Genomic DNA, 14904 nt, shown 5'->3' on the forward strand with positions numbered 1-14904 from the left:
GAAATCATTGATGAATTGATGATGGATATTGATATTGATATTAAAGTGGAGTTTGGCATCTATTTCTCTTTTATTCCATTTTCATAAAAGGTTTTTCTGTGACATATAAACTGAGTTTCAATAACAGCTTTAAGGTCATCAGGCCCACCCCAACTCAGAACAATCAGATAAACCAGAACTGGATCTCACCTGGGCCAGCGTTCATAACTCAGGTCCAGATCTGGCCCACAAGTTGGGGAGCGATACTACAGGGAGTGCAGAATTATTAGGCAAATGAGTATTTTGTCCACATCATCCTCTTCATGCATGTTGTCTTACTCCAACCTGTATAGGCTCGAAAGCCTACTACCAATTAAGCATATTAGGTGATGTGCATCTCTGTAATGAGAAGGGGTGTGGTCTAATGACATCAACACCCTATATCAGGTGTGCATAATTATTAGGCAACATCCTTTCCTTTGGCAAAATGGGTCAAAAGAAGGACTTGACAGGCTCAGAAAAGTCAAAAATAGTGAGATATCTTGCAGAGGGATGCAGCAGTCTCAAAATTGCAAAGCTTCTGAAGCGTGATCATCGAACAATCAAGCGTTTCATTCAAAATAGTCAACAGGGTCGCACGAAGCGTGTGGAAAAACCAAGGCGCAAAATAACTGCCCATGAACTGAGAAAAGTCAAGCGTGCAGCTGCCAAGATGCCACTTGCCACCAGTTTGGCCATATTTCAGAGCTGCAACTTCACTGGAGTGCCCAAAAGCACAAGGTGTGCAATACTCAGAGACATGGCCAAGGTAAGAAAGGCTGAAAGACGACCACCACTGAACAAGACACACAAGCTGAAACGTCAAGACTAGGCCAAGAAATATCTCAAGACTGGTTTTTCTAAGGTTTTATGGACTGATGAAATGAGAGTGAGTCTTGATGGGCCAGATGGATGGGACCGTGGCAGGATTGGTAAAGGGCAGAGAGCTCCAGTCCGACTCAGACGCCAGCAAGGTGGAGGTGGAGTACTGGTCTGGGCTGGTATCATCAAAGATGAGCTTGTGGGGCCTTTTCGGGTTGAGGATGGAGTCAAGCTCAACTCCCAGTCCTACTGCCAGTTTCTGGAAGACACCTTCTTCAAGCAGTGGTACAGGAAGAAGTCTGCATCCTTCAAGAAAAACATGATTTTCATGCAGGACAATGCTCCATCACACGCGTCCAAGTACTCCACAGCGTGGCTGGCAAGAAAGGGTATAAAAGAAGAAAAACTAATGACATGGCCTCCTTGTTCACCTGATCTGAACCCCATTGAGAACCTGTGGTCCATCATCAAATGTGAGATTTACAAGGAGGGAAAACAGTACACCTCTCTGAACAGTGTCTGGGAGGCTGTGGTTGCTGCTGCACGCAATGTTGATGGTGAACAGATCAAAACACTGACAGAATCCATGGATGGCAGGCTTTTGAGTGTCCTTGCAAAGAAAGGTGGCTATATTGGTCGCTGATTTGTTTTTGTTTTGTTTTTGAATGTCAGAAATGTATATTTGTGAATGTGGAGATGTTATATTGGTTTCACTGGTAAAACTAAATAATTGAAATGGGTATATATTTGTTTTTTGTTAAGTTACCTAATAATTATGCACAGTAATAGTCACCTGCACACACAGATATCCCCCTAAAATAGCTAAAACTAAAAACTACTTCCAAAAACATTCAGGTTTGATATTAATGAGTTTTTTGGGTTCATTGAGAACATGGTTGTTGTTCAATATTAAAATTACTCCTCAAAAATACAACTTGCCTAATAATTCTGCACTCCCTGTACTTGGGCTGCCTCTGAATAAAATGTATTCATGTAAACCAACTGAAAAAACAGAAGTGGCCCTAATCCTAATTTACTAGGAGCCTGTGCCAATTCGCACATCTATCTCCCTCACACACTGTTAAAACTGATGACACTTGTTGGTTCACCCCTGTTTGCAGTGAAGGATGTCATCAGTGCCACATCAGTGTGAGAAGCTGACCCACGTCTGCATGAGGTCTCAGCCTTTAAAGCAGAGACAGAGAGAGATTTTCAGTGTTCAGGCAAATATGTATATTTCATGCTGGCTGATGAAAGTTACATCATACCACTGAAAGCTTAAGAACAGGTACTAAAAACATTATCTGAAGAGCTTTGAGTACTTTCTACTTTTCTACTATTTACAGTCAAATTAGTGTCTCAAAGCATATTACACCAATCTGACAAATCCTGTTATTCTGTCTTTGAACAAAGTGAGACATAAAGATATGTTAGTTTCAGAAAATACCGTCCAACTTCTATAAAAGCATGAAACGTTCAATATCCAGCAGCTCTAAAGCAGTATAGTATTGAAGGTGTTTATTAGCCTAGAGCCAAATTATTAAAAGACGTCTGATCTACAGTGCTGTCAGGCTTTGGAGAAAGAGAGAGGGCCCAGATGGAGGAAAACTAGACCAGTAAAGCTCATTATGAGTAAAATGTTAACAATCTGTGCTGCACAAAACCTTCATCACCATCACCAACGATTACCAAAACCCCCAAAATATGAAGACTACTGTGACAGCTCCAGGACACGTTTGCCTCAGCTTCGCACGTCTTAATGTTAGCACAAAATTCAAACATTAAGACTTTAAACGGTGGAGTCCAGAAAATAGTGGGCAACAGCAAGGTGGTTACAGCCATCTTTTATATACAGTCTGTGATTTCATGCCATATTTTGTTGATGGACATCTGGCTTGGCTGACATTTATATTTCCTTGAGCTACAGAAATGTTCATGTCTATTATTGATTATAAACAGACTTTAAAACGATCAAATAAACAAACAATTAACCTCTAGAAGAAGTGTTCAAAGATATTTAGCCATCATTCAGAGCCTTTCTTTAACAAGCAGCCAGGAGTGCACAGAGGAGATGGTGATGAAGGCTGTAATTACCCAGTGAAATCAGATGAAAGTAATAAAGGATGCAGGCTAGCATGTGCATTGGCTTCTGGTCGACTGCGTCCAGATGCTGCACTGTTGGCGGCGTGTCGGTGTAGGTGAGGCCATGTGGATCTGCAGGACAGATTTTTGTCCTGCAGCTTTCTGGTTGGTGAAAGGTTCGCACAGCAGAAATTATGCTAAACGACCGTTTTCTCCATGAAAAAGGCAACTATCATCATGGCTACAGAGGCCTCAAACGATGGCGAGTGGAGATAAAAATGGATAAACAGAAAAGTTACATAATCTAACTAGATTCAGGCAGCGAGGGGACCTGGATCGTTCACAAAGGTCAGCAGAAGAGCCCCTGAAATGATTAAAGGCAGGAGGGGGCAGCTGATGGATGATGAGGTTTGGAAAGTTGAGCCAAGATGATTAGGTAGAAAAAAATGTCTGCATATCAGTGACTCAGGGAACATCTCCTTGATTCTTTTATCCTCTGGATAAATATTCTTTATCCTGTTATTGAATCAGAGCCTGAAAAAGAAGGTCACTGAGTCACAGCATCCATTTACGCTATGAAAACAAGTTGACTGTATAATCAATCAATCAATCAATTAATCAATCAATCAATCAATTCAACATCTAAGGCCGACATTTTCTGCTTCTCTTTATTTCCTGTATCTCCTGCAGTAAGCAGGAAAGCACAGGAGCCCCACCAACCTGCTTTTCTGTTTACTGTCACCATCATCTGTACCATAACACACACTGAGCATGTGTGAAAAGGGCTTCCTGCTCCTACCCTTCACAATAAAAGCCCTCAGTATGTATACAACATGTAGGTTTGCAGAAGTGAAGAAGGTTTTTGCTGATAAGCAGATGAGTAAAATGAGTTACAGAAGGATGGTGAAACAGTTTACTGCAGAGCCAAGTTTAACTTTAGTTTTACCAGCTATGAAATACAGGATTCAATATTTTCTTATAGGAATTGTATTTTCCAGATAAAATCATATTTTTTTAAGTTCTTGGAAGCTAATTTCTATTAGCCCAAAAATGATCAAAGAACTTCAGTATCAGATATTGATATTAATTATTCAAAGCTGCTGTGGAGTCAAAAACACACAGCTGGAAATAATCAGAATAATTCAGCTTTACATTCAGTGTAAAATAAGTAAGTAGGTAAAGTTTATTTATTAAGCGCTTTTCATAGACAGGTAGTCACAAAGCGCTGCACACAAAGATTAAAATAAACAGTACGATAAATAGCAAGATGCACAATATACACAATATAAGAGGTTAAATGTAAATTAAAAATGTAAAAAGCGTTGGTCAACCGAAGGCTTGTTTAAACAGTAAAGTTTTTAACTACTTTTTAAAGGATTCCACAGAGTCAAACAAACGCAGTTGTAGAGGTAGACTGTTCCACAGCCTTGGTGCCACAGACTGAAAGGCTCTGTCCCCTTTCATCTTCAGTTGTGTTTGGCGAGCAACCAACAAACTCTTAGTCTGTGAGCGGAGACAACGAGCAGCAGTGTATTTTGTGAGAAGTTTGGATAAATAATCTGGGGCTTGGCCATGTACTGCTCTGTACGTTAAAACAATAATTTTAAAACAAATTCTAAAATCTATTGGGAGCCAATGTAAAGAACATAAAATAGGAGTAATGTGAGCACGCTTGCGAGTTAGTAGTCTGGCTGCTGCGTTTTGTGTAGCTTGGAGGCGGGAAAGCGATGATTTATCCAAGCTGGTAAACAGGGAATTACAATAATCTAAACGCGATGACACAAATGCATGGAGACAGAGATTTTACGTGTGAGTCAAGGCCCAGAGAAGAGTCAAATATTACTCCAAGATTTCGAATATTTGGCTTAGCAGAAGGACAGAAAGGGGCAAGAACCTGACTGATTTTAGAATATAGATCAGAAGGAGCTATGATCATGGTCTCTGTCTTGTTCATGTTTAAAACAAGGTAATTGTTAGAAAGCCAGTCAGAAACCTGAGTTAAGCACTGGACTAGGGTGGACAGCCTATCCAGCTGATGAGGCTTAAAGGACATATATACAGCTGAATGTCATCAGCATAGAAAGGATAAGACAGATCATTAAAAGACTGAATAATGCCAGCTAAAGGAAACATATAAAAAGAAAATAATAATGGACCCAAAACTGAACCCTGTGGAACCCCGCAGGTTAGGGCAGCAATGTTAGAGGAGAACCTGTCAGTCCTAACAGAAAAGGTCCTACCTGATAAATAGGAAGAAAACCAGTCTAAGGCGGTGCCAGATATACCAGCCAGAACTTTCAGCCTGTTAAGTAGGAAAGGTCACTTTATTCACTCGCACTGTTGACAAGAAGAACATTGAAACACTAAATTTAAAGGCTAATTTTATCCAAAGCAAACAGACTTTCACAGTCCTTCATTCCCGCAGAAGGATGATCTCGGACAGCTCTAAGATCACAGTAACACCCCACATACCCCAGCTCCACAGTTTGATTTTGTCTAATTCCTGTGTCTACATGACGACTATCGAGTACAAAGCCGGCTCTGAAGAAATGGTTCCTATGTTTGCTGTGGATGACCCTCACTGCAAATCCATGACTGTGAGTCAAATGTTCTCATCCAACATCAGCAGCCAACATTAGGTATAAACGGTGACAGCGTTGTTTTAAGCAGTAAGTAAAGAAGGGTTTCTCCTCCAGCTGCTTTTCAGGCTGTCTCTCACAGGCAGACAGTTGTTATGATGTGCCAGTGATCATAAGGCCTCATAAATTGGAAGTTATTACAAAGGAAATGGAGAAAGTGATAATGCAGCCATTAATACTCATTTAGATGCTCATTGTGCAATGGTGGAGCTTGAATCTTAAAAAATGTACCTTTTTATTCTGATGCCAGAAGCAGAAAGTTCACTTCTGGATTCTCTCTATAAAATTGCCTCCTGAAAAGCTCGGGCAACTGATTGGTTAGCTGAACTGTCAGAACTGAAGTTTACCTTATATGGTCTCATATTGAATTCATAATATGTGGGGCTTAATATGCTTAAAATGAAATGCTATTTTCACATGTACAGCAACCAACCTGCAGTTCCTGAGTTCCTCAGTCCCCAATCCCATGTTAAAGCTTCACAGCCGAAATAAACATTATTACAGCCTGACACACAAATGGTTTTCTCTCTGTGGATAATTTCTCCTTTCATAACAACAGTTTTAAGATAAAATTGTATTAAAGCTTAAAGTTTGGGTTATTAGGGGCTTGGCCTCTTTGACTGACAGTTAGATGGTGATGCCGGTGGCATGAACTGCTAGCTGTCTTTAACTGGACCTCTGGACCGTGTTTGTGCTTGTTGGAGCCTTTTGGAGCATTTTTAATGACATCATGTGACCAATAACATGGCTGCTGTGAGGTTTCTGTAAGTTCCAGTTTTGGTTCACATTGAAGTTCTACCTTAAAGTCGTGAACTCTGGGTAGTGACTGATAGAATGAAACCAACCTGGGTTACGTCAGATTCACATGTACTTGTCTGTAAGAAAGACTTTACTAAACACGTAGGAGCTTCTTCTTTCTGGAACTCTGCTTCTTCAGCATGTGGATCAAATAAGCAGACAACACGCTTTCACTCCCAAAGCGTAACATTTTATGCTAGGTGACAAATTGTCTGTATATTACACTTTCAGCCACCCAACAGGTCCCTATATTACGAGTTCAGAAAAATGAGGAAACATGAGAACCGTTTGGAATGAATCTACACATGTACTTTTATTTTACTTAAATCACTTTGGAAAACACTATCTAACATGATTAAGGTGGTGGTTAACAGTTATGGTTAAGGTTAGCGATAATGTTAGGGTGAGGGCTGGAATACAGGGCTGGAACATGTGTTATCGCAGGAGCATCATTCTGTTTGCACAATCCAGCACGCAGCATAAGAACACAAACCATCACCTTTCGCGTTCCCATGGAACGCCTCGGGGCGTGACAAATCATCAGTATATTCCGCGTTGGGAGTGAGAATGGGCTGGAGCAGACTGTGAAATTGAACTCGAATGTTCAGTGGTCAGCTACAGAAATGAGGAGCTTTGGATTTAAACTGCTCTCGATATTTGAGGTAACAGACGCAACTACTAATAGAAGGCAAGATATTGCTGACTAAACTAAAGGCTGTGTGGGAAATGTAATAGAGTATTATGTAAGCATCCATCAGCCACAAACTGATGCATGAACAGCCAGTAGTTCTTTCAGTTGAATGTGCTTTAGGACATCCACACGGATCTCGTAGTGTTGCTTCTTTGTGATGGAAGCAGCTGAGGTGGTTCAGACGTTATGAAGAGCCTTTCTGTGCTCTCCCAGCTGGGAGGAGACCCCGGGGTAGACCCAAAACTCTCAGGAGAGATTATATTTAACTCCTCTGGTCTGAGAACACCTCGGGATCCCAAAGGAGAAACTGGAAGGTGTTGCTGGGGAATGCGACATCTGAAATATCCTGTTTAGCCTGCTGCTGCTACCCGACTTCAGACAAGCTGAATATAACTGACCGATTCAGACAATATTCTCCTTCAAACTAAACGATGTGGTGGTTTCCTTGTGTGCTGTTTTTGTTTGCTGGACAGGATCAGGCCAAAGGAGGAAGCTGCTTTATAATTAGGGATGCAGATTTTGTGATGTGCAGTCTCTCCTAATTTTGATAAAAACCTCTATAAATATCTAAAGTGAACTTGTTTGGTGCATTAAGATGCCCCCATCGAACCTCCAGCGCTCCCCGGTTTCCCAGGAAAAATGTGCAGGAAGCTCCCAGCTGCTTCAGAGATAATACCCAAAGTGACAGCTGATGGCTTCTCGCCTGCAGACTCCATCTGTGCACTGCCACTTTTACCCAAACTAAAAATAAAAGATAACAAATCCCCACCTTCCACTGAGGGAGGTGGGAGCTTGAGTCCAACTGAACGACAGGAAGGCAGAGCATGAATGAAACAAGTGAAAGTGCTTTCCGTTTAATGTTTGCCTTCATCTTTAAATATTCAATATTAATATTCATCTTTAAATACCGGTCTTAGTACATGAAGACAGTGATGTGTCTTTTCATCATTTGGAAGCTGTAAGTCTGACAAACTGTTGGAGTCATTTTAATTTTAAATCTACCTGGACACTGGCTCAACAGTTAAGTTGTCCAAAAAAGTCATGATTTTAGTTACCGTGTTCAGTCTGCCCCATATCTTCACAAAGACATCCCTCCTCTGCGGTAACTCTCACACTAATCTGCTCTGAAACAGCTCCAACTTGTCCTTCCAGCAGGTCAAAGGCAGCGTTTTGTTTTCCCAGCATAAGTCTTCTGTTTTTAACACATCAGAGGTTACATATCACAGGCTTTGTACTCCATAGCCTGAGACCTAACGAAGCCTGCGAGGTGAGGATTAGCGACTTCAGTCACCAGTGGGTTAGTTAGAGTTCGCAGCCCTCCAGGAGATATTGTGAAAGTGATTCATCAAACAGATGTCCAGACTTTAAGGTTAATTAGAAGATGTGTGATTGTTAAAGACGCTGCCACTTTAAAGCTTGCTGGATTTAGAAATACTGGAGAAAAGCCACCAGTTTACGATCACAGTGCTTAAAATACTCGAGTCATACAAGCATACATGGTGAAAGGTTTCAGCTTCGACGTTATGGATGGTCGTCACGTCACTTCTCCTCCATATTTGCAGCTTAGTTTGTAATGCTGTGATAACAGTATGGGTACAGAGACGGCTCTGATACTGAGCTAAGCTCTGAAGGCACCAAGCCACATGTAACCTGTGTGAAAGCTGCAATCATTTTAGTAATGTTTCCAGACTCTTAGCTTTAGCATGATGATGAAGACTTCCATGTTCACTGCAGAATATTATTAGCTGTATTTTTAGCTGAGTATGTTGGGGAAAAAACATGCTGGGATTCAAAAAATATTTAGAGTAATGATGTAATTATCATGTTTGCCTGAATAATCAATCATTTTCTTAGGACACTTGAAATAATTTAGCTGTGTTATGAAACATGATCCTAAACTCGGACTCATTCTTGGACAGATGTTAAATAAAGACACTCCTGTAGGAACAGGTCAGAAGGGGGATTCCTCCCAAAAAGTATGAAATGAAATGAAATAAAATCCACAGCGAGTATCCTGGTGTGTGGTTAGTATGCTGATTGGTTGAAACGTGCGCATGGATAAGAGAGGACTTGAAATGAAAATTCACCACAAATACGAAAAATAATGAAAGATCCAAAAAAAAGCTCAGACAGGCTGATTAATTTCTTTTCACGCCATCATAAAGAAATTCTTTCTCTACTTTCACTTCTGTTTTCTCTGTGGGTGGAGCTAAACAACATAACCAACAACAAACTACTGCCCCCTGTTGACAGTACAGCACAACAACATGTACACATTGGTCTGCAGAGCTCTTTATAGGATCAGCAGGGCCACACTTGCCCTGTCTCAAAAGTATTTGTGTAATTTCTCTTGCTGCCTGAAGGTGGCAACAAAAAGCTCTAATCCTGTTTCTGACACATATCTCTTCCTGTTAAAAGGGAGATTTCCCCCCCACTGTTGTCAAGTGCAGTATAGTATATAATCTAAAGTGTCACTCAGGTGACTATGACTTTGTTGACTATATTAAAGACTATATTCATATTGCATCCGAGCATAAGTCGGATGCAATATGAATATAACCAAAATTCGTGTATATTTAAATAATATAGAGTAGAAGTTTGTATGCTTTGTTTTTAATAGACAAAAATAAAATTTAATTTAAATTTAAGATATAATTGAATTTTTGTAACTTGAAATTTGGCATCAATCGGACTCCATACCGAGGAGCGTGGTGCTGAAAGGACAGCTCCCGGCGACATGACTGTGCCTCACGTGCACACTACTGAGCATGTCATTACATAAAAACTCTTAAAATGTGCTCACATGTTCTCACCTGGTATCGCTGATGCTCGATCTCTCCAGACGGTTTCTGCTCTGTCCTCTTTTCTTGGCTGTTGTTCCCTCAGTTTAAAAAAAAATCCCAAATGTTCTTTATTTAAAAGTTCAAGGCTGAGGTCCCCCCCAAACCCTCTCTGATTTAAACAGAACCTGAGTGAAGGAAAACAGGTGTCTGCATCTCAAAAATATACTTTTGTTTTTCTACAATAAGAGCAGCCTGTGGGGAATATTTACACGTCTGCTGCCAGTATAAACATCACAGTTGGGAAATTATTATTATTATTATTATTATTATTATTATTATTATTATTATTTGTTGTTGTTGTTGTTGCACTACTGAATGTGGTCTGCGTCCTGCATTATATACACAGTCTGGTTGGTCCCGGTAATCCTCTCACTGTGTCAAGTAATTATTCCGAGTCGTGCTTGTCCCTGATTATCTGCAGCATCTGATGTCCCACTTCCCTCTAATTCATCCATGAGTTAGATTTGATGCTCTGCAGGTGTCCCTGCTTTATTAAAGGGCCTCTGTGTTGCATCACATGCGCTGCAGCTCGTTCATAACTCCGCACTTTTAACTGTCGTGCTTACCAGATGATGGGGATTAAAGTGTGCTTTTTATAAACCAACCCTCTTAAAACTTTTCAGGATTGCAATGTGTTGATCCTCCAACTGCAATGTGCAAAGACTTAAGAGCCCATTAATGGGGTTTATTCTACACGACTGTATCTGCTTTAAGCCCAGGTGTGCTCGTGCACGGCTACAGGTCCGTCTCCCGCGTGTCCAGACAGAACGCGTAAAGGGATCTCTTGAAGTCCACGCTGCTGTTTGCTTTGATGTTCGTTTTCTCCACCGAAGCGCCCGCCTCGTTGTTCTCCACATCCTGAGACTTCACGGACGCTTTGCTGCCTTTGCGCTTAAGCTCGGGGCTCTCTCTGCCGCTGTTGGGCTCGTCCTTCAGGGAGGACTGATCCTGGTCCGTCTCCCGGTGGTAGAAGTAGTTGAAGTTGGACACGATGACGGGCACCGGCAGCGCGATGGTCAGCACTCCGGCGATGGCGCACAGAGAGCCCACGATCTTCCCCCCGACTGTCACCGGCCTCATGTCACCATAACCCACAGTTGTCATGGTGACTACCGCCCACCAGAAGGCGTCGGGGATGCTGGAGAAGTGGGACTCCGGCTCGTCAGCTTCGGCGAAGAACACAGCGCTGGAGAAGAGGATGACCCCGATGAAGAGGAAGAAGATGAGCAGGCCAAGCTCGCGCATGCTGGCCTTCAGAGTCTGGCCCAGGATCTGCAGCCCTTTGGAGTGTCGGGACAGCTTGAAGATGCGGAAGACCCGGACCAAGCGGATGACCCTCAGGATGGCTAGAGACATGGCCTGCTGACCGTTCTGGTGCTCCTGGCCCTGCTGCTCCGCCAGCTCAGTGCCCACGGTGATGAAGTAAGGCATGATGGACATGATGTCGATGATGTTCATGATGGTCTTGGAGAACTCGGACTTGCTGGGGCACGCAAAAAAGCGCACGATGAGCTCGAAGGTGAACCAGATGACGCACGTGGTCTCGATGATGAAGAAGGGGTCGGTGAAGGTGAGCGACGGCCGGGGCGCCGTGCTGTTGTCCAGACGGCTGGTGACCGCCAGCTCCCTCTCATCCCTGAATTCCGGCAGCGTTTCCAAGCAGAAGGTGATGATGGATATGGTGATGACGATCACGGACACGATGGCGATGCCACGGGCCGGGCTGGAACTCTCCGGGTACTCGAAGATGAGCCAGACCTGCTTCTGGAACTCGTTCTGCGGCAGCGGCTTCTCCTCCTCTTTAATGAAGCCCTCATCCTCGCGGAACCGGTCCATGGCCTCCTCCCCCAGCTGGTAGAACCGGATCTCGTCCGCAAACACGTCTATGGACACGTTGACGGGTCTCCGGATCTTTCCTCCGGACTGATAAAAATACAGTATCCCGTCGAAGCTCGGCCGGTTCCGGTCGAAGAAGTACTCGTTCCGGAGCGGGTCGAAGTACTTGATCCTCTTAGCGGGGTCTCCCAATAAAGTGTCAGGGAACTGGTTGAGGGTACCCAGCTGGGTCTCGTACCTCAGACCCGCGATGTTGATGAGCACCCTCTCGTTGCTCTCCGTATCCATGTCCATGTCCAGCATGTCCTCGTCGAACAGGTGGGGACTGTGGTCCGCGCGTAAAAGCGCATCCATGGCGTTCTCGCTGCAGCTCAGAGTGTTGTTCATGTCATTGATCTTCCAGGGGCTGTGCGGCGGCTGCGGGCCGCCCCGGGTGTTCAGCTCCTTGCTGTAGTCCTCTCCCCGCCCGCCTTGAACGAAGCCCGGCTGAGGGACATCCAGCGCGTTCCGGCAGCTCTCCTCGGCAATGTTGCCTCCACCTCCTCCTCCTCCACCGCTCCCTTTTGCGCCGCCGTTCTCAAAGCTCACCAAGGCTATCTCCATCCCGCAGCCATCCACAGTTACAGCGCGCAGAGCAGGAGAGACTTGTTGATCCTGAGCGCGAACATCCTCCAGGAAACTCACAGAGAGGAGCAGCGGGGGAGACGCAGCTCCTGCAGCTCCTACTCAAGGGACCGCATCTGTGGAGGGTCTTCTGTTCTTCAGGCTCCGAGCCGCCGCACGTCTGCGCCAAACGGACGGGAAAAGCGCACAAAAGGAGAAGAAGACCCGGATGATACACAGAGAGAGAGAGAGAGAGAGAGAGAGAGAGAGAGAGAGAGAGAGAGAGGCAGCAGTGATCACTCCTGACGTCAAAAGTGTTGCTCGACCTGCTGCGCTCTCCTCTCTCTCTCTCTCTCTCTCTCTCTCTCTCTCTCTCTGGGGACAAAGCGCGCACACTGACCATCTCATTTTTTAATATTCACTTTCATTTATTTGGATTTCTGCGCAGGGGACAGTCCGCGCGCACGTGCAAACAGCGACGGTTTAAAAATGTCACTGAAAACCTCAAAGATCAAAGTCTGATCCAACACAACATGACGGTTTGTGGCAAAAAGCCCACATGTCTCACCTGCGCGCTCCCACCCGGTACACACCTGTGAGCTTGTCAGGCAGTGTGAATGAAGAGGTCAAAGGTTGCGAGCGCCACAGCTGCCCAAGGACAGAACAGAGTCAGTATTTCAGTGTTGGAGAAGAAGATACATGAAAACTTTTTATTTCCATGAAGTTTGTTTTGTCTTGATTTATAAACCTTTGCTCCTGTTTCCTGTCACTCTGACCTCTCCCTGTCAGCCATCTGTGATCCCCTTGCATTGGTTCCTAATACAGAGACAGCCCAACTTGCTTGCACACTCAGCCTGAAGCCGCACCTGTTTGCGGAGGACAGCGACCATGAAATTCCATCTGAAACCACACGCTGCTGTTCCTCTGCCGGCCACCAGGGGCACCAGTTGTGAGCCAGTCCTCACAAAGTCCTGTTAACATAAACATACTGACAGGCTCATGCAGAAGCTGTTTTGGTGTCTGTATATAACCCTTAACAAGAGTGAGGATTGGCATTGACTAACACTACCTCAGATGACCTCGCTGGTTTTTGTGGACACAAATCCATGCTTCAGTTTATTCTGAAAAACAGAATAAACTGAGATGCTGTGAGGTCATGTGGTGATTTCTTTCTGTCATTTTGTTTTTATTTTCACTCCTTACACAACATCAGACCTTCCTTTGTGTGTTTTGCTGCCACAGCAGCACACGTGTGCAAGCTTTCAGGTCTCCTTATTGCGCACACATCCATCTCCTTACAGTGTGAGCATAAAGGCTTGCTTTCCACATGGTGGCATCCATGGACTCGCGGCTTTCATGCGTGCCTCTTTGTTTCCTTTATGCTCGTGTCCTCTGCTGCTCTGCTGCTGCTGGCTCGGCCCTGGGGCCACACTCTGCCTCATCCTGCTGGCTCTGAAGGAGATGGATACATCTTTTCTTTAAAACACAAACTCGTGTTTGTCTGCACATATAGAAACATCCCCATCAGTCCACCACTGCTGGTCAGCTGTTACTTTATGGTTGAAGTGAGTTCTTGTACTATCATGTTTGGATCTCATGCAGCCATGTGAGTCTTTATGTCAACATTGTAATTATTAACCAGCAACAAGCTGGAGCATCATTTTCTGTTTTTGCTGTAATCATGAAAGATCCTTGTTTCTGTGTTCTGTGGAGTTTATTCTGCGTTTAATCATCTTTTTAATCATTATTTTTGTTGGTTTTATGAGAAATTCATGATAAGTTTGAATGTTTTTTTTTCTTGTGCTTTTCAGTATCTTGCTGTTGATGTCTAGAGAACTTCAGTCACTGCTCAGCAATATCCAAATAAAATACAAAACTGCCCCTCAAACTTCATGGATGGTATTCTGGTCTTCTGAATAGAAGAGAAGATGTTAACTTAACCTTACCGGTTAGGTTTCATTCTCTCAGTCACTACCCAGTGTTCATGACTTTAGGTTCACTCAGCAAAACCAGAGCTCAGATTTCCTAGATGTTGTGTTAGTACAAAAACCTGAAGGCAGCCATATTATTGGTCAGATTATTCATTACAAACACCCCAAAAGGAAACTCAGCTTCATGTTTCAGACACAGGTGTTGATTTCTGGCTCTTATAGTATAAAAAAGCTACACGCAGCACAACATTTAAGCAGTATTTCCAATCAAGGCAGCAAATTCAATTTTATTTATACAGCGCCAAATCAAAACAGTCGCCTCCAGGTGCTTTATATTGTAAGGTACACCATACAATAATACACACAGAAAAAACCCAGCAATCATATGACCCCCTGTGAGCAAGCATTTTGGTGACAGTGGGAAGGAAAAAAATTCTCTTTTAACAAGAAGAAACCTCCAGCAGAGCCAGGCCAGTTATTGTGCAGGGTCGCTTAAGCCAACCAAAAAAACAGAAAACTGTGTCTGACATTATCCTACTGCTTTTGTTTGAATATAATTGGCATGTCTCTTTTTATGAGCGACAGTATGCAGACGTGATTAGACTGAGGATTCTTGATTGTACTGTCAGGGTGCGATCAAG

The 14904-nt window shown here is 43.5% G+C and overlaps 1 protein-coding gene across 2 annotated transcripts in view; it reads right to left on the reverse strand.

Annotated features, from left to right (window-relative positions):
* Nucleotides 1–12529, reverse strand: part of LOC146555324 (potassium voltage-gated channel subfamily A member 5) — a 46384-nt gene extending 33855 nt beyond the window's left edge. Inside the window, exons 1-2 of one of the 2 annotated variants that reach the window (XM_085251898.1) lie at nt 9864–12529; nt 1608–2025 (exon numbers count right to left, since the gene is read on the reverse strand). In XM_085251898.1, the coding sequence (XP_085108024.1) occupies nt 10629–12332 (1704 nt within the window). In that variant the 5' untranslated portion in view covers nt 12333–12529 and the 3' untranslated portion in view covers nt 1608–2025; nt 9864–10628. Of the gene's footprint in view, nt 1–1607; nt 2026–9863 lie in introns of those variants that run through there. The other variant, XM_085251897.1, reaches the window with a different exon arrangement.
* Nucleotides 12530–14904: the final 2375 nt, after the last annotated feature.

Source organism: Mchenga conophoros, linkage group LG17 (genome assembly GCF_057382185.1).
Source record: "Mchenga conophoros isolate Kocher_MC1m ecotype Shallow Benthic linkage group LG17, M_conophoros_male_GT1.1, whole genome shotgun sequence".
Lineage (NCBI taxonomy): Eukaryota > Metazoa > Chordata > Actinopteri > Cichliformes > Cichlidae > Mchenga > Mchenga conophoros.